The 21011-nt window shown below is 37.3% G+C and overlaps 1 protein-coding gene across 4 annotated transcripts in view; it reads left to right on the forward strand.

The window, feature by feature from the left end:
• Window positions 1–17834, forward strand: part of LOC125670898 (sacsin-like) — a 30108-nt gene extending 12274 nt beyond the window's left edge. For all 4 annotated transcript variants that reach the window (XM_056163937.1, XM_056163936.1, XM_056163935.1 and 1 more), the window contains 3 exons: window positions 946–2289; window positions 3910–14852; window positions 15462–17834. In XM_056163937.1, coding sequence (XP_056019912.1) covers window positions 946–2289; window positions 3910–14852; window positions 15462–15749 — 12575 coding nt within the window. In that variant the 3' untranslated portion in view covers window positions 15750–17834. The remainder of the gene's footprint in view (window positions 1–945; window positions 2290–3909; window positions 14853–15461) is intronic.
• Window positions 17835–21011: the final 3177 nt, after the last annotated feature.

Raw genomic sequence — 21011 nt, forward strand, 5'->3', positions numbered from 1 at the left:
TTCTGGGAAATTTGTCGGATATTGAATGATCTGGGAATGTTCTGGGTTTGCACCTTATGAATTTAAAGTTAAGACATTTTACCAAAATTAGGTTATACAGTATTCAGAATACTGAGTTTCAAATTTTGAAATTATGAACGGCTGTAACTTTTGTCCTTGGTTAAGTATTCGGCATGACAGATTACGATTGCATTCGTAAAATCATTATCTAATTTTCAATACGGAGAGGGATCATTTACATGTATGATACCGAAGAAATTTGGAGGTCCAAGTGACTTCCTAATAAACAAGTTTTATTTACTGTATATGATATCAATAAATATAACATAACTAATGCACACATTTATTCATAAATTGTTCTTAAATTCATTTGAATTAAAGATATCGTTCATTCAATTCATGCGCTCAACAATTCAAACATTCATGAATAAAGTTCTTTCCTCTATGCAATATGATTTAATTGTAATTTCCTGTGCTTGCCCGGGGTTTCATCTGGCATACCTTATATGAGAAAAAATGCCTTATCTCAACTGTTTTTGAACAGGTATTGATCATAAATCAATCAGGTGTGACCGGTCAACAGGGGATGCTTACTCCTCCTAGGCACCTGATCCCACCTCTGGTGTGTTCAGGGATCCGTGTTTGCCCAATTCTCTATTTTGTATTGCTTACAGGAGTTATGAGATTGATCACTGTTCGTTATCTTCACCTTGCATATCACACAAACAAATAATAGGGAAATGGCTTTCAAACAAAGTCACGCAAGGTCAACGTCACTCAGCGTATACCATAAATATGAAGAAGAAAAACTTCATTTCAACAATATTTCAACAGTTATTGACTATTATGCGAGTCATTCGTCATACTCTTCACTTTTCATCAAATAGATCATTGGTTAGATACATTTCGGGCAGCATCCAACAGTTTTTCTGATATTTTTTCCAGATACTTTGTTTTGGTTTCCTTTGAGGCAAGAACCATCTTCACTTTTGAACAAGGTCTGTCCACCCTCCAAGATAAAGAGCCTAATGGAGTCCTTCAGGAAAGAGGCTGACACCATTCTCCTGTTTCTTCAGAACATTAACACAATCACCATCATGGAAAACAAGGACAGCATACTGTATGAAGTTACAATAGAAGGAGTAGGTGCATCCAAGCAAGAGTTTTCCAAATCCAGAACATTCATACAGAATCAGTTGAAGAGCTTAAAAACTAAACCAGACCATTCCTTAAGCGTCACTTACAATGCTCAGCTGACTACCAGCAATGTGAAAGAGGGACACCAAAAGACAGCAAGGTTCAAAATAGTCAGCTTCTTTCAAGGCACAACTGAAATGTCACAGGCTCTTAGGAAGCTGTCGGAGGAAGGCGACAATGTTCCGTTTGTAGGGGTAGCTTACCCACTGCAGTTAGATGAATCGTTCAGTGCACATGTTTTCTGTTTTCTACCTTTGCCTCTGCAGTCCAAAAGTTTGACCAATTTACCCATACATGTGAATGGGTTCTTTAACCTTGATCCAACAAGGGATCATGTCTTACAAGCCACATCAGGGCAAGTTGGAAAAAGAGATGATAAAATTACATGGAACGAGCTGTTGATCATGGAGGTAATGTCTCAGGCATATGTGAAGCTCTTTGTGCATCTCAAAAGGGAAGGTAGCCCCGCAGAAGTTATCTACCGTTGTTTGCCAGAAGTTGAAAACGTTGACTGTGAACTATGGAGGAAACTCCTTCCATCAGTTTTTGAGCATGTCCTCAAAATGGAAGTCTTTCAGACTGAAAGAGTAAAGAAAACATGGGTTAGTTTTGAAAATGCTGTATTTGATGTGTTTGATAAGGAAAAAGGAGAAATCACCAGAGAAATAGGAGACCAAGTCATAGAACTGATCAAAGACTATGATGAAAATATAGTCTTGTTGCCAAAGAATTTGAAAAGTTTAGTAGAGTCCTGGACTATGTACAACTTTCTTCCTGAAGTTCATCCAAAAGTCATCAGTTCAGGATATGTAGCTGGCCTTTTACACAAAGATCCACAATATAAAGTGAAGTCCAGAGAAAGCAAAATAATCCTGCTGGACTACTTTTTGAGATGTGCTGATCCTAAGGATTTCAGAGAACTGGAATTGCTGCCCTCAGATGATGAGACCCACTTTCTGTCTTTTGTATCCAAAGGACACTTATACTTGTGTTCTAATAAAAAGACACCTGCATTGTTTCCAAAGCTAGAGAAACAGTTTTTGTCAGATTTGCCAAACGACATGACAACCAGCCTTCTGAAAATTCCAAACAGTAAGTAGGTTTACAAAAACACTACAGTATGTTACTAAACTTAGTTGTTATCGGTTAAGATGATCAATTTCTTGTAAGGCGGGGAGGGGGGGGGGGAATGTTGCAATATCTAAAATCTCATTCACAAGCTTGTAAGAGTACTGCAGTTCTCAAAATTATAGATTTCAAGTTAAAATGATTTTGGAAATGAAATGAAATAAAAGATATCATAATCAATCTAGAAACTAAACTAACCACGCAGACTGAATAAGAAATGATTATTAAACAGAAATTTTTACTCATCAAGATGTCACCAGCAGTAGAAGTGCCACAAATTTAGACTTGTGTGATATAGAATTGATTGATTGATTGATTAATTGAATATCGTTTAACGTCTCTCTCAAGTATCTTTCATTCATATGGAGACGTCGTCATTGCGGATGAAGGGCTGCAAAATTTAAACTTATACTCGGCGCTTACGGCCTTTGAGCAGGGAGGCATCTTTATCGTACCTCACCTGCTGTGACACGGGACCTCGGTCTTTGTTGTCTCATCCAAAGTACCACCCCATTTAGTCGCCTTTTACGACAAGCAATGGATACTAAGGACCTATTCTAACCCGTAACCCCACAGAATTGGTGATATTGAAGGGGGTGTTCGAACAGTTGCTGAGCACCATGAATAGGCCAACATTTGTGGCACTTCAAATATAGTTGGCTTGATATGAGTGAAAGATTCTTGAATGGGACGTAAAACAAACAAACAAAAAACAGTTACTGCCAACAAACGAAGCGGTATTGATCGATGAAAATATAAGACACCGTTATTTTGATGTAAACGTATTTTATTTTCATACAGCGGGTATGACCGGTCGACAGGGGATGCTTACTCCTCATAGGCACCTGACTCCACCTCTGGTGTGTCCAGGGGTCCGTGTTTGCTCAACTATCTATTTTGTATTGCTTGTAGGAGTTATGATATTGATTACTGTTCGTTATCTTCACCTTTCATTGTATAAACGCAATTTTACAAACGGTGTGAACACTATTCCCACCTGTTTTATAGCTTTGCCATGGGGTGTAGATATCTTACCTTAAGGCAATGAATTTCACAGGTTTGAGAAGGAAGAATTGTGAATTTCATTATTCATGTATATTGGGAACTGAGGAGGAGGGCCAAAACCTAACATATACTCAATCTTTAAAATCTTTCAGTAGACAAACTGTTGAGAAAGGAGACATCTGATGTTCGGGATCTCTGGGTTAAAAGTTGAAAATGACATGGCATTTCTAAGAATCTTTTCCTTTACTACTGAACATATGGTGAACAAAGTTTATAGGAATAGCTTCTACAAACAAGGTTTAGATAGTCTATAGGAATATACATGTCTATCTTCTCCCCCCCCTTCCCACTGTGCATCTCGACAATAGTATTGTTATAAAAAGCACATACTTCGTACAAAAGCGCCTTAAGACCATATTATTTGCAATGGAAGATTACAAAATCTTTAGCATATTCCATTCTCCAGGTTTAAAAGATGGATTCATTGCACCGTCAATATGTAACAAATCCTATGTATATGCAAGGTTTTGGTGTGTGTTGTTCAAAAGACTACTAAGGGCATTTTGTTGTATTTTGTAGATGTGGTGAAGGAGTGGTCTCCTGAAAATTTCTCACATTTGCTGAAAGAATCGATCAAAGTTCAGGGAATCAAATCGGCCTCCAAGCTCACTAGCCAAGACAGAAAAAAGGTGTCATTGTGGATTAAAAGAGTATGGACATTTTTGTCAGAAAATCAAGAACTGATCCAGGAGGTTGAAAACCTTCCGATTCTACTGGAGAAGGAAACTGGAAAAGAAATTATTCAAAGACTGCATGTGTTGAAAGGAGATTATATGCTAACAAAATCACAGAATTTGTCTCCACTTCCAAATTCAATGAGAACAATTTTGGAAACATGTGGTATGATTTTACTAGACGAAGTTTTATTTGTCCAATATCCAACAGTCACAAAATATATTGCACAGCCAACAGTCAAAAATGTTTGCAATGTGTTGGAAAAAGCCTTAAGAAATGATGAGAGATACATTGACAAGATTAATTCTCTACCAGAGGCAGTGAGAAAACAGTTTGCTCAATTCATGGTAGCTTGTGCCCCATGTGATATGACAGATTCCTTAACTACATTTCTAAGGAGAGTGAAATTATTCCCAGTATCCTATTCACATGGAGCCATCCAAGACCTTTATGCAGTTGATGGTGTTAAAGGAATAGCACCCAAAGGTTTGAAAAAATTTCCTGTCAAGTATTGCACTCTTCTGATCGATGGAAATTATCAACATCTGTCTTTTGTTGAAAGTTTGGGTTGCCAGGAATATGAAGAAGAGAGGTTGATGGAGGAGACTTTGTGCAGAATACTTAGGAAAGAAGTTTATCAAGCAAGGGAAGTGGCCATGTTTATGAAATATTTCATGAATAGACTCAATGACTCTACCCCTAATGTGCAGTTAGAGATTGCATCTGCTATTCCATTCATTAAGAATGGAAATAAAGAATTGAAACCTCCAAAGGATTTCTTTGATCCACTGAATGCTGAATTGTGTGAGCTTTTCCTAGGAGAGGAAAATATTCGTTTTCCAGACAGTCCTGAAAAATTGCAAAGCATTGGTTTGAAACTACACAAACTGAAGATAAAATCCACTGCAGATGTCACCACAAAGGATTTATTAGAAACAATCACTTTTATAGAAGCAAAAGGTGCAAAACTAGATTCCTCTAAACTGAAGAAGAAGGCAACTGCTTGCTTAAACTTTGCTACGAATTTGCAGCAAGATTCAGAATTTGAAGACTTCATTAATAGAATAAGGCAACTGCATTGGATTCCAGTGATGGAAATGAGACCAGTCAAATATCCAAAGCAGATGAAATGGAGAGGAGAGGAGAGAAAAGGACCATGCAAGCCCACCGAAGCTTGTTCTCAAGATTATAGTTCACTAGTTGGATCTGTGTGTTTTATATCTGACTGTGATCAAACTCAAAACCTGTTAGACAGATTACTGCATCAACCAACCTCAGATTTGGTCATTCAACAATTGAAACATTTATCAGAAAAGTATAAACATTCGAAGAATACAATTGAATATGAGTTGATGCTTAAGGAGTTGTATGAGTATTTGGCCTCAAAGCCCATATCTACAGAAGATTTGAAATTTGAAGATGTTGTTCCAACCAAATCGTCATTCACAAGAAGTTCAAATATCTACCTTGAATTTCTGACAAATACTCACCAAATATCGTTAGAGCCTTACATGTACCAATTGAGTGAAAAATGGTTGGAGTCTGAAATGAGAATTTTTTTTATTTCTATTGGCTGCAAAGACAGGTTGACATATGAAGATCTGATAGTGGTTCAAGAAAAAATCGGTGCTTACCACAACACTAGAGATAGGTCATTAGAAAGCACTGAAATTGAGAGAGATTTGTCAATGTTGGTTAACATTTTGGAGATTTTAAAAGAAATGCGAGATGAATTATCCCAAGAAGAACTTTCTCGTGTTTTATTTCCAGTTCAGACAAAATCTAAGAAACTTGTTCTGAAGCAATCTCTTGAGTGCACTTATACAGATGACAATTCTCTAACAGATGAATTCTCAAAATTGGAGGATGATGGAGAAACAGAAGAAGACAAAGAACTTCATTTTGTTCATGAAAGGATTAGAAAATCCATTGCAGAGTGCCTTGGTGTTCCTTCCTTGACACGTAGAGTGATGGAAAGTGGTGGAATTGTTGATTTGGAGTTTGAACAATGGGGGCAAGAGGAACCTCTCACAACAAGGATACGAAATCTTTTAGATGATTACACAGATGGTCTGTCTGTATATAAAGAAATGCTACAAAATGCTGATGATGCTGGAGCAAGCTGTATGAAAATACTCTACGATGAGAGAAAAAATGAGCAAGCAAGAACGGGTTTGATTGATAAAGGTATGAAAGAGTGCCAAGGACCTGCTCTCTGGTTTTACAATGATGCCAAATTTGAAGACAAAGATTTTCAGAATATCATCAAACTTGGAGGTGGAACTAAAAAATCGGAAGAGACAAAAATTGGTAAATTTGGATTAGGATTCTGTTCCGTTTACAATGTGACGGATGTTCCCAGTATTGTCAGTGGAAAATACCTTGTTTTCTTTGACCCACGAACAATACATCTTGAAAACGCTATCAAGGACAAATCAAAGCCAGGTCTTCGCATTCCGATATCAAAGGTGGTGAATAAGTTCCGAAAGCAGTTCATGCCTTACAATAAGATTTTCCAATGTGATCTTTCACCAGAGAGTCGTGGGGGAGAGTATGATGGTACTCTCTTTAGACTTCCTTTACGCACTGCTAAACAGGCTGCAGACGACCCAAATGGCATCTCAACAACGGAGTACAAACGGGGAGAGGTAGTGTCTATCATAAAGAAATTTATGGAATCAGCCGGCAATCTATTGCTGTTTACCCAAAATGTGGGAAGAATAGAGCTACACTATCTGCAAAGTGATGATCCAGAAAAATGTGAACTGTTGTACTCGGTTGAAAGGAAAATTGGACATGGACAAGGCATGAAGATTCTTGAAGAGGCCAAACAAAGGATAGGTGAAGATATTATTCAGACGCAACAATTTGACATCGCAGTAGAAGTGAATACCACTGTCATCAAAAGCCTAGTGGGAAAAGATTATGAGAATATGATGACTGGATCAACTTCCAAATGGATTGTGTCCTGGGCTGTTTCAGATCTGCAACTAAATATTCCAGGATGTCTTCCTGTAGCCAGTACAGCAATTCCTCTTTCTTTTTCACTCAATGGCAGTGGACAAGTACCATATGGATTTTACAACACTGGACATGTATTCTGTTTCCTTCCCCTTCCACAAAAAGGTCAAACATCAGTGCATCTCAATGGATGTTTTGCTGTAGAACATAGCAGAAAGAGAATTGTCTCTCCATCTCCAGACAACGTGTCAGAAGAACGTGCAGACTGGAATCATTCTCTGATGTCACATGTACTTAGTATGGCTTATGTAAATATGCTGGAAAATATCAAAGAATGTGCTCAGTTAGAAAACTATCTGTACTTCACAGCATGGCCAGTGTCCCTTGAAGGAAATGATTTCAACCCTCTTGTGTATGCATTTTATGAAAACGTTTCTCAAAATGATTCCAAAGTATTTTTTTCCAATGGGAATTTACTTCAGAAGTTTTCTCTCAAGGAATGTGTTTTTTTGGATAGTGATTTACAAAACGATTCCATGGTTGGTGAAACTGCTTTCCAGTGCTTGCAGCAGTTCAATCCTTTCCAGAGGCAAGTGATGTACATGGATTGTACAATACAAAAGGAGTTCGAGAATGCCAACTGTGAAAAATTCTTGCAAGCACAAATATGTTATGAGAAAAGCTTTCACACACAGGTGTTCCTTTTAAATCTTCAAAATGAGTTTTGGAATTCTGAGATCCGAAAAGAAGTTCGTAGAAATCTTCTGAAGCGCATCCTTAGAAACAAAGATCTTTTAGAGGTTCGAGAAAAAATGAAAGATATTGAATGTATTCCAACAAAGCCAGACGGATTACTACGAAGACCATCAGATTTAATCAATCCATACTCTAAAATCATTAGCGACATGTTCTGCGACTCTGATAATAGATTTCCTGATGATGAATTCATTTCACCAGATGTCATGGAATCTCTTGTGTATCTTGGGATGAATACAGATCATTTGCCTGATGCATTATTGCTTGAAAGAATACGAAGTGTAAATATCTGTGCTCAGATTGATTGTGACTTGGCAAAGAACAGATTTAGAGCTATAATGAGATATATGACACATTGCCGTTTAAGCCCGGAAGTGTTGAAAGAAATCCAGGGGATTCCATTTCTTCCCGTGATGATAAAACCAAAGAACTGGCCATGCAAGTGGTTTTCAACCAGGAAGTTTCATTTTGCAGCTCCTAATGACTTGTTCAGGATGGATTGCAAGTTCCTGATAGGAAGTGTTCAGAAAATTCTGGATGAAACCATTGTAACTGAATCAGAAAATGCATTCCCGAAGGAACTTTCAATTAAGAGCATGGCTGATGTGAAGAATGATCTTGTTATTGATCAGCTTCAAGCTATTTCAGAATTACGAAACAGGGTCACAATTTCTCTTGAAGAAACTACCAATATTGAGAGGATATGTGATGTAGTATATGATTATCTAAACAGGACACCACAAGATGATTTGAAATACTTTCAGAATTTACCTTGTATTTGGTTATCAGCATCTTTTATGTTGGTGAAACCATGTCGCTCATCACTCTGCAGTTCAGATGATGTCCCTCCCTACGTTTACAAAGTTGATCTCAAGTGGTCCAGGTACAAATCTTTCCTGCTGAATGTGGGTGTTCATCAGCATGTAGAACCAGAGTTCATATTGGAAATTTTGAAAAGCATTGATATGAAAGAGGGGGAAATGGTGGACAATTTGGATGCTGTTGTCAGACTGTACAATTTGCTATCTCGCAGCAAGTGTGTGAAAGGTTTTCCACAGCTTTTACCAGACCAAGGTGGTATAATGAGAAAGCCCAGTGATATGTGTTATGAGGATGGAAATGAAAAGATTACAGATGCCGATAAACTGGTTTTCACTCATGCAGATCTAACAGTCAAAACATGCAAGAAATTCAAAGTGCAATCCAAAAGTGCAAAGTTTATCCGAAGATTCTCAACAGGTGTTCCCTTTGGACAAAAAGAAAAACTTGTTACAAGACTTAGAAACATTTTGGAGGACTACCCATGTGATATTTCAATACTGAATGAACTAGTCCAGAATGCTGATGACGCAAAAGCAACAGAAATACATTTTGTGTACGACCGACAATCTCACTCTACAAAGGGACTTTTTGACGAATCCATGAAGGATATTCAGGGACCGGCACTTGTTGTATTTAATGACTCATGTTTCTCTGAGAAAGATATTGAAGGAATATCAAATTTAGGAGAGGGCAGTAAATCTACTGATCCAAACCAAACGGGTCAGTTTGGGATCGGGTTTAATGCTGTTTACCACATCACCGATGCTCCATCTTTCTTGACCAAAGGAGAGCAAACTCCAAATGGTGGAACCTTGATTATGTTTGACCCACATTGCAGATACATACCTGATGCAACTCAAGAAAGTCCAGGAATAAAAGTTGATGATCTTGATTGTGTCAAAGAGAAATACACAGGTACTTACAACACCTATCTCCAGGAAAATCTCCCAGCTTCTACAGGAACTTGGTTCCGTTTTCCTCTCCGCACGAGAGAAATGGCAGAAAAATCAGAAATTAGAAAAAATGGGGAAATTAATGAAAAGATCATGAAAAACATTTTAATGAAATTTCAAGAAGAAATGTCCAGATCTCTGTTATTCTTGAATAATGTACATAGCATAAAATTGTCAGAAATTAATGAAGAAGGGAAGATGTCAACTTGGTGTGAAGTAACTGCTGAATTTCTTGAAGATACAGAATCAAATGAGATGAGATTGTTTCAGTTAAAGTGTGATCGTGAGTTGCTATCATTGAAGAAAGGAGAGATTGTACTTGGGGAGCGTCCTGGATTTAGTTGTAATTATCGCATTGCTTTGAACGGTGAAGTTGGTGAACAGCAGTGGCATGAAATCTGGGCGATTTCAAGAGTATTCGGGACAATGACAGCAGTGGTGGTACCAGATTTGTTGAGAAGTGGTTACAGGATGAAGAGAGTGAACCTTTCACCAAGAGCTGGCATTGCAGCTTGCCTAGAGACAAATTTTCCTTTTTCAGAGCAAGACAATGGTTTTGTTGATGCTAGCACCAGTTCACCGTTAACTTCCACGGCATATTTGCATTTAGAGGAGCAAGACAGTGATTCTGTTGACTCTAACATAAGTTCTTCGTTAACTTCTAAGACATCCAGGGCATTTTGCTTTTTGCCATTACCTGGACCAACTGGGCTCCCAGTCCATATAAACGGTCATTTTGCTCTGAATTCGAGCCGAACACATATCTGGAGAGATGACCAAGAAGAGCACACTTTAAAGGGTTCATGGAATAAATTGATATTAAGTGATGTTTTGCCATTTGCATACATAACCTCCATGCAGTTCCACAAGCAGATCTTGTTTACAGATTCTTTGTGTATCCATGCAGAAAATATTGAGAAGTACAACAAATATTTCCCAATCATTGACCAGATAAAAGATGATATATGGAAAACAGTTGTAGAAGCAATTTACAACAGAGGTCTGTCTCATGACATTGCTTTGTTTCCAGTATTGCTTGATGAAGAAACAATCACGTCAATGAGGAAAACGGACTTCATTCTTGCAAAAGCGGGCATGATCCAAGACCGGAAAAATTCCGTTGTTGCCTTTGTACCTCTGAAGAGCAAGGAGCAGGAATTCCCTGCATACTTTAATGAAATAGAAATGACCTTGGAAATGAATCACCAGGTGTCCGAAAAAGAAAGATTCTCCAAGACCAATGAGACAATTGATGCTTCTATGATAGAAATAATTCAAAGAAAAAACCAGCAGGAAGCTGCAGAAATCACCAAACTTCTTAAGATGCTCGGTCTTAAACTTGTGGATTCAACATCTGAAATAATGAAAAGTATTCAAATGTCTTTAAACGGTGATTTTATTCCAAAAGCTGTAGATGTTCCTGATGTGATGCAGTTTTTACGATCATGGAACACAAGGCATGTCGACAAGTGCAGAATTGAATCTGTAGATGTAGAAATTGGAAAATCACTGTTGACTGATGCGACAAAGGTGAAGTTATTGTTGTCTTATTGCTTTCAAAATGGTGGACACATCAACCAACTTGAAGGAATTCCATTATGTGTCTTGGAAAATGAGAAATTGACATGTTTTTCTAGATTCTGTCCAAAAATAGTGTCCGAATTTTGTCATCTTCTGAAAAAATCGAGTGAGTATTTTCTGCATAAAAACTTGGTTCCAATTTTTGAAAAAAGAGTTCAAACTAGCTCCTGTGTTACAAAATTGACTATAGCACAGTTTGCAGAGTTATTAGAACAGAATATTTCGATCATCTACAGGAGTAAGAACCCAGTGAAGTGGAATAACTCTGTCATAGAAGAAAAATGGATTCAGGAAGTGTGGCAGTTTCTTTCGACAACAAACAAAACAGCAGAGGAGTGCACCCAAAATCTGTCAGATTGGTGTCTTGTTCCTGTTCAAACCAGGTCAGGGCAAGCTTATCTCTATCCCTTGTGCTTAGCCTATGCTGTTCTCAGTACTGCTTTTAAATGGGAAGATGGAACAATATCATACATAATATTTGGAATGCAGTTTCCAAGATTAATGAACTTTGATTCTTTTAGAAGCAAGAATCTTCTGAATTATTTGTGTGCTTCAGAATCAACACCATATAACTTACTGAGGATGTTTCAGTATCACAAAGAGATGTATCGTGAAAGCATATCCGCCAAGGATGCTGCTAAGGTGTTGCACTTTTTGCTGGCCAAATTACACATTACTGTAAAAAGCAAAGATCCAAGGACTCTACAACTTTTCCGAGACACATGCCTCTTTGAAACTCTAGATGGCTTTGTCACGGATTTGCAAGGGAATAAGAAAATAATCTGCCTTAAAGACACTGAAGCTATGCCATTGGAAAGTCTTCATTCAGTGTGTCAGCGCTTAGAAATTACGATTCTCAAGAGGAAAGACTTGCTGGAAGATTTTGATGTCTATCTCATGACACAGGAAGACTTTTATGTTGAAATTTTTTTGAAGCAGGCAAGTCGTTTAGAGAATTTCAATATCATGACTCACATGCAATACATCAGAGATGCAAAGTTATATTTGCATGGTCGCTCACAAGAGATGAAGAACTTGTTGTCGGGTATAGAATGGATTGAAAATGAAGAGACTGGAGAACCTCAAAGTGTTTGTGACTTTTATTCACCGTATGTAAGGGTTTGTGATCTTTTATGTTCTAAAAAAGATTTATTACCCTCAAAATTCCATAGTCGGGAATGGAAGAGTTTCATGGAATTCTCTGGAATCAAAACAAAGGTACCGTTTGATCAGTTGCTTGAGTTTGGTAAGCAGATTGAGAGGTCAAGTAATGTAGACGGATATGTTGCAGAGAAATCTCAAGTCCTCATTGGTTACATTTTACAACACAAGAAAATGGAAGATATGGGATTTCCTTCCTTTATGAGAAAGTTTAGAAAAATTAAATGTGTGATTCCATTCCAAGTATTACCAGAATATACAAGCATACTTCCTGAGCATGAACATTGTGGACTTATTTGTTTTGAAGGATCAGTGGTGTCCCGAGTTTGGGAAATTATGTGGTCACGGTGCGACATTGTTCCAACAGAAACCATTGGAAGTATCGACAGAGATATTCTTGGAATTAAGTCTGTACCGGATGTCAGTGATGTGATAAATCACATTCACACTCTTTGTCGAGAATTGAGAACAAGACAATGCATAATGGGATTTTCAAAGAATTTAATGTGGAAAATTTACAAAACATTGCAGAAATTGTTGTCTAACTCGTGTAATCGTAAATTTATCACTGAAGAACTGAAAAGAGGACTGACGGAGACACCATTCATATACAATAGTGCTAAAGACAAATTCTTTCATCCATATGAAGTTGTGTTACATCTCGACACGGGAAAGTGTATAGACAGTTACCTCTACAGAGGACCGGAAGAATGGGGCAGTTTTTACGAAATGTTCCGACAGATAGGTGTGGAGGATCAGCCAGGATTTTATCATTACTTACGGTTGTTTTACTCACTGCATAGTAAAACATCTTCAAATACTATGACTCCATATGAATTGGGTGTTGCCAAGAAAGCCTTAAAGGGGTTAGTGGCGTCTCTTCAATCTGAAACTCTGGAATACCTTCAGCTTCCACAGATAGTTGATTTGTATCTGCCTTCAGAAAGCAACAAACTTATCTTGTCAACTGAACTTGTTTTGTGTGATCGAGTATCTTTTAAAAGAAGAATTCCGGCTGACTTTCCAATAGATTATGTGAAGACAGACTCAAAAGAGACCATAGAATTGTTAAAGACACTAGATCACCAACTCAGACCAAAATTGATGTCGCAGCTTTTTCACGAGGAGTCCCTTATAGGGCCTGAATGTGCGGATAATGGAATGTTGTATGACCTTAGAAGATTGTTCCAGTCAGAGACGTTTTTGAATGGAATTCTTGGTTACATTCAGATGAAGAAGTCTTCAAGCATCAAAGAGACACAGAAGTCCAGAATTAAGCATGCATTTCAAACTACACGGTTCAAAACAGTTTGTACGCTTCAAACAGTTTTAAATTACAATGGAACTCGGTATGATTCAACAATTGAAGACAAGTTTATATACTATTCAAAATCTGAAGAGAAAATGATTATTTATTTGAGAAATGATCCATCTCTGACTTCATTTGAAAAGTGTTTTAAGGTATGGAAAAACAAGCTGTGTCAAGTTGTGTGTCTATGCTCTGAGTGGTTGCTGTCAAGAGAGGAGGATTTGGTTCAGGGACTTCTTCAAACCGAGTCTGATTCCGACATTTTGGATATTCTTGCAAAACATGAAGTGAAGTTAATGTCAGAAACTTGGTCACCACAACTAGGCTCACACATACCCTTGGACCAGCATGATTTGCTTGACAATGGATTTTTTGTCTTTGTGGAAGAAGAAATTGTCGCATATGAAAGAATTGACCCAGTGGCAGACCACAACAGTGATGGCAATATAAGGGTACTGGACTCTGAGTTTATTTATGTGCGTGTAGTGAAGAAAGAAGATGACTCATCAGAGGAGTTCCCCATGTACACAGTGTTTGATGGCAGCCAGGATATATCAGTACGTTCAATTAAACTTTATAGAATTATTCGCAACACTGAAGAACAGTCAGCAGACCTGGTACCTTTTAGCACTCAGCGGATTCGAAGTGAGGGCACAGACAAAGACAGAATTTTTGCAGATATCAGAAGAATGTTAATCGCTGCATGGAAATTACCAAGGTCAGACAGAAGGAAAGTCATCAAACGACTACTTTTGCAATGGCATCCAGATAAAAATAAAAAAAATCCTAATGTGGCAAAGGATGTAACTCAGTTTATCCTGGATATAATTGGAAAATTGGAACGAGGAGAGATTGGAATAGAAAATTACTCATCAGGATACAGTACTAGACATCGATCTTCTCATCACTATGGTACGCCATCAAATGAGTGGTACACTTTCCAAGAAACAGTTAACAAATGTAGCAGCCGAAGACAGCGGAATAGAAGAGAATATTATTACAGATGCTCTGGGGGTAGTGAATACAGCAATTTTGGTTATCATGGATATCAGTATTATGACAGATGCTCTGGAGGTAGTGGAAACATGCCGCCAAATCCACAACCAGCTGTTGCTCTGCAGTGGTTGAGGCAGTCTAAGTATGACTGTATTGCAGCACGTCAACAACTGCAGGCCTGTATAGCGTCACTAAATGGTGGGGATGAAGTGAAAACATGGAACTGGATATGCTACAAATCTCATCAGGTATTTTTATTGCATCAGTTTCTTTTATTTTGTGCCAGAAGGGATTAATTTTTGTTAGATGAGATCTACTTCACTCAAGGTATTTAAAAGCAATTTTCCCTCTTCCTCAGTTGAATTGTTCTGTGGGATTGGGTTAGAATAAATCATAAGTACCCCTTGCTTGTCGTACGAGGTGACTAAATGGGGCGGTCCTTCGGATGAGACCGCAAAAACCGAGGCCCCGTGTCACAACAGGTGTGGCACGATAAAGATCACCCCTGCTCAAAGGCCGCAAGCACCGAGCATAGGCTTGAATTTTTCAGCCCTAAACCGGAAATAGTGGCGTCTCCATATGAGTGAAAATTCTCGAATGGGACGTTAAACAATATACAATCAATCAATTAATTTTCAGTTGAATTGGTGTTAAGAAAGAATTTGATATTCTCCACTGCTGAAAGGGGTGTCTATGCTTTGAGTCAAGTAGATTTTGTCTCCATTTGAATGCTGATTCTTGACACATGATGACCATAAAAAGATTTTCTTAACTGAATTTCAGGTCACGGGTCAAAATTATATTGTTGTCGTCTATGAAGTTTATTTAGTTACAATGGCATAATTTCTTCATTTCAGTCGTGCGAGAAGGCAGTTAAAGCTATGATGTATGGTAAGGATGCCAACATTGCCTCTAGACACCAGACCACCCATGATTTGTCGTCCTTGTCATCGGCTCCATCCTCTTCAGGATCCGTTCAAGCCTTGGTGAATCAGTTTTCTAACAGCGTCACCAATCTTCACACAACAATGAGATACCCCAACGGTGGACAAATACCCGGGGACCAGTTTACCCGTCAGCAGGCGGAGGCAGCTGTAGAAATTGCAGCGAGATTGATTGAGGAATGTGAAAACTGTTTGGGATGATGTTGTCTTTGATTATAAGTGTCATTATGTTTGTTGAACGTGTCATAGTGTTCACAACCAGTGGGAAAACAATATTTGTTGTACTATATATGCTGTTGTTTCTTTTAACTTTTATTGTAATAGATACCAACAACTGTTCAAAATAGACTGTACTATTATATAACGTTATTGAATCCATGTCAATAGACTGTGAGGGAACAGTACTATTATATAACGTTATTGAGTCCATGTCAATAGACTGTGAGGGAACAGTACTATTATATAACGTTATTGAATCCATGTCAATAGACGGTGAGGGAACAGTACTATTATATAACGTTACTGAATCCATGTCAATAAACTGTGAGGGAACAGTACTATTATATAACGTTACTGAATCCATGTCAATAGACTGTGTGGGAACAGTACCATTATATAACGTTATTGAATCCATGTCTTGGGTCTTTTGATATAATGTGATTAAGGCTTGATACACTAACCTAAGATATTTATTGGCAATAAGCCCATGTCAGACATTTTGTTCTTTCTGTGGAGAAATAACTCAACCATTATAAATGTAGAACATATGCATGTGCTTGTTTTAGAGAAAAAGGTTTCCCTAAACTTAAATTCTCTGAATGGAACATTTGAGTTGAGGTGAAAAGATTTCAAGGGGATTTAAATACAGTACAACCTTATCAGGCGACATTCAACCGGTCACTGGAATAATAGCCAAAATGACAAATCTGTAACAATGGAAGATAATTATATTTGGAAACATTGCAGTGTATCGAATCTCATTAAACACATTTTAACTAACATAATCCGTATTTTTGGGGCGAGTAAGTTGTAATGTTTTGCATAACATGATTTAAATTAACACAGGAAGTGATGTGATGTGTGCACCGATGTTCTAAATTTAGCATATTACAGTGTTTGTACATCCTTCTAAGATCTGTAGGTATAATGTGGTTTGGTATTGTTACTTTTCATCTTTGATGCAGATGTTATTATGTACTTTGATATACATTTGAACTGTGTTTAGGGATCTGTTTACTTTTACACATATAGTATTATTCTGGTATACATGTAGAGTTTGTTACTATCTGCTTTATTTTGTTGCGTTTTGAGTTTTAGCTCACCTGAAGTTTTGGCTTGGTGAGGGTTTTTTTTTTCTGATCTAGTCTGAAGTCTGTCAGGCATAAACTCTTTGGTTATTTACTTTTATTGAAATGGATAACCAACCAACCCCCCCTTATAAAGGCAAAAGGAAGAAGTATGAAATTAAAGTGGAAAAAATTCATCAGTGGACTAGGTTTGCCTTGGACCTAAATAAAAGCTGAATTCCTCACTCATTGATTATATAGGACTACAAGGGCACAGTTTCTAATGATTATGTACTAGGTTTTATTTAACTATTTCTTTTGTATCTTGGAGTCAGGACAAAGCCTTTAATGGACCTGGGGTGTTTTACTTTGGAGTATACTGAAAAATTGTATTCAAATCCTTTCGGTAAAACCCATGAGGAAAGCATTTACCTTTTTCGGTGTCGACTCAAGTTTGTTTGAACTTCTGATGACCCCTGGATCCACAACAGGGGGTTTAGGTGTTAGATAGAAACATAAGGGAATAATACCCTTTAAATACAAGCATGAAGAGAACAGTTCGTCAAACTGGGTATGGGAGCATGCATCTGCAGGAACAGATCCAGAATTTTTCAAGAATGATAGTTGTTAGAGTTAACCAGGAATTGGGGAGATGCTGTCCATCTCATTCTGTATCTGCCACTGGACTGTATCGTGCAGTCAGACCTAGGCATGGTCCAGGATGCGTCTACAATAAGGGTTTTACACAATAGTTAGTTTATATAATCCTTCTCTTCAAAACATGTAGGTACATTTTGTCAATATAGCAAACAGTTTAAAGTGAAATTTTGATTATCTGACCAGTACAGGTCCAAGTTGAGGTTAGCAGTTTTTATTTATTTTCTAAGTTAACGTATTCAATGCGCAGGTGAGCGATGTGGAAAGTAGGTATCTTCCTCTACAGACTTATTGTAATTGTGTCTTTTTATGTCATTACATCATAATAAAAATGAGAAACATGGGTGAATTTTCTCGTCCTTATTAACGCTTTGGGAATTTTCAGTTTGCTTCAGAGTTGGCATCATTCATGGCGGCACACTTTGCTATGCATCCCGACCGACAGTAATAAAAGCAAACCCAAAGGCTCTCTGCGAGGATATTGTCCAAAGAGGGTTAAGGGTTGAGTGATCCTATGGACAGGGTAAAAGGAAACGGGGGATCACCCCATTCCCACTTTTATGTCCGCTATCATCATATGTCCGCCTGCATTAAATGTCTGCCAAATTTTGGACCAAACTGTCACTATGTGTCCCCCCAATTTTTTTCAAATGTCACTATGTCCGCCTACTTTATTAACAAACTGTGTCAATATGTTCGCCTATGAGAATTTGATTATTATATAACGTCGGTGTGATGGATGACAGGTGAAGATAACGAACAGCAATCAATCCCACAACTACTATAAGCAATACAAAATAGATAGTCGGGCAAACACGGTCCCGTGGACACACCTGAGGTGGGATCAGGTGCCTAGGAGGAGTAAGCATCCCCTGTCGACCAGTCACACCCGCCGTGAGCCCTATATCCTTATCAGGTAAACGGAGTTATCTGTAGTCAAAATCAGTGTGCCAAGAACGGCCTAACAATCGGTATCAAACACGTCAGACAGCATTTGACTCAATGATACGTTTTTTAGAAAATAAAACAAGTGAATATATTCTTTTGACTCAAGAATGCGGTTTTTCACAAGTATTGGGAAATGCTTCGGTTTTATAAATTGATCATAAAACTGGCTATTTAAGATATTTGCTACTTTTCACCATCCATGATCTTCACAGCTCCAATTGTAAATTCGTTTAATACAGCCTCACATTGCATTGTTTGCAGATGAATTCACAATGATTGGCACTATTATAAGATTATTAATAACACCTTTAATTCTCAACAACCAAAGGGGTACCATTTGTCAAAGCAACAACAAATGTGCAACTCTGCAACCTACTTATCATGCCCCCTCATGTAGAGTAGATTTAAGGAGGTATGCTACACCAGAGAAATTTGATATGAATGAAAAGTGGGGGATATGTACAATATTTTGAAATTGAACATTTTCAGATTTACTTTATTTAGTCAAAAAAAGCAGTTTTAGTCAAATTCGAAAAAAAAAATTGAAAACCCCTACTTGACTCGAACCCGCGATCTACATTTCAGCAGTCGACGTGCTGAGCTACTCAGCTAGACGATAATTTTTTTAATGAATAGACAAATATTGCTAATATTTATATTTTCATCCATGTTTTAGAAGGAAGTCAGCCATTATGACGATGTAGATAACCTCCTTATTCTGTTCACACCAAGGACAAAGGGTGAGGTCACTATGTGGTCACAAAGGAAAATAATTCTTTTTTCTATCATGACACAAAGAGTTCAAGTTGCCCTATATCATCAAAGATCTAAATATTACCAATAGGAGTCTGTTCAATTGTTACGTACACGTACAGTACTGGTCCAGGAGAGTTCATGATTTACTGTTGGACTACTATCTGTATGGGTATGGCGATTCTGGTAAGCGCTGTAACTCATTGCTATAACAATTACTACAAACCATCAACGTTGTCTATAATGATTACTACAAACCAACAACAACGTTGTCTATAACAATTACTACAAACCAACAACAATGTTGTCTATAACGATTACTACAAACCAACAACAATGTTGTCTATGATGATTACTACAACAACAACGATGTTGTCTATAAGGATAACTACAAACCAACAACAATGTTGTCTATAACGATGACTACAAACCAACAACAATGTTGTCTATAACGATTACTACAAACCAACAACAATGTTGTCTATGATGATTACTACAACAACAACGATGTTGTCTATAACCATTACTACAAACCAACAACAATGTTGTCTATAACGATTACTACAACAACAATGTTGTCTATAACGATGACTACAAACCATCAAAAATGTTGTCTATAACCATTACTACAAACCAACAACAATGTTGTCTATAACCATTACTACAAACCAACAACAATGTTGTCTATAACGATTACTACAACAACAATGTTGTCTATAAGGATAACTACAAACCAACAACAATGTTGTCTATAATGATTACTACAACAACAATGTTGTCTATAACGATTACTACAAACCAACAACAATGTTGTATATAACGATGACTACAAACCAACAACAATGTTGTCTATAACGATTACTACAAACCAACAACAATGTTGTCTATGATGATTACTACAAATCAACAACAATGTTGTCTATAACAATGACTACAAACCAACAACAATGTTGTCTACAATGATTACTACAACAACAATGTTGTCTATATCGATGACTACAAATCAACAACAACATTGTCTATAACGATTACTACAAATCAACAACAATGTTGTCTATAACAATGACTACAAACCAACAACAATGTTGTCTACAATGATTACTACAACAACAATGTTGTCTATATCAATGACTACAAATCAACAACAATGTTGTCTATAACGATTACTACAAACCAACAACAATGTTGTCTATAACGATGACTACAAACCAACAACAATGTTGTCTATAATGATTACTACAACAACAATGTTGTCTATAAGGATAACTACAAACCAACAACAATGTTGTCTATAATGATTACTACAACAACAATGTTGTCTATAACGATTACTACAAATCAACAACATTGTCTATAGCCATTACTACAAACCAACAACGTTGTCTATAACAATTACTACAAACCAACAACAATGTTGTCTATAACGATTACTACAAATCAACAACATTGTCTATAGCCATTACTACAAACCAACAACGTTGTCTATAACAATTACTACAAACCAACAACAATGTTGTCTATAACGATTACTACAAACCAACAACGTTGTCTATAACGATTACTACAAACCAACAACAACATTGTCTATAACGATTACTACAAACCAACCGTTGACATGGGTTTGACATCATTTAGTTTACATTACAAACTCTTGATTTCCTAAATACTGGATGTATGGCCGTGAAATCCGCACTGGTACTGTTAGTATAGAAGGTTATGATCCACGTTGTTATTTTTACTGCAGATTAATATTTGCTATTTACACTGTATACCAAAACCTTGAAATCAACACTGCAGTGAATAGGAACCTAGCTATATA

The sequence above is a fragment of the Ostrea edulis genome, chromosome 4, assembly GCF_947568905.1.
Source record: "Ostrea edulis chromosome 4, xbOstEdul1.1, whole genome shotgun sequence".
NCBI classification, from domain to species: domain Eukaryota; kingdom Metazoa; phylum Mollusca; class Bivalvia; order Ostreida; family Ostreidae; genus Ostrea; species Ostrea edulis.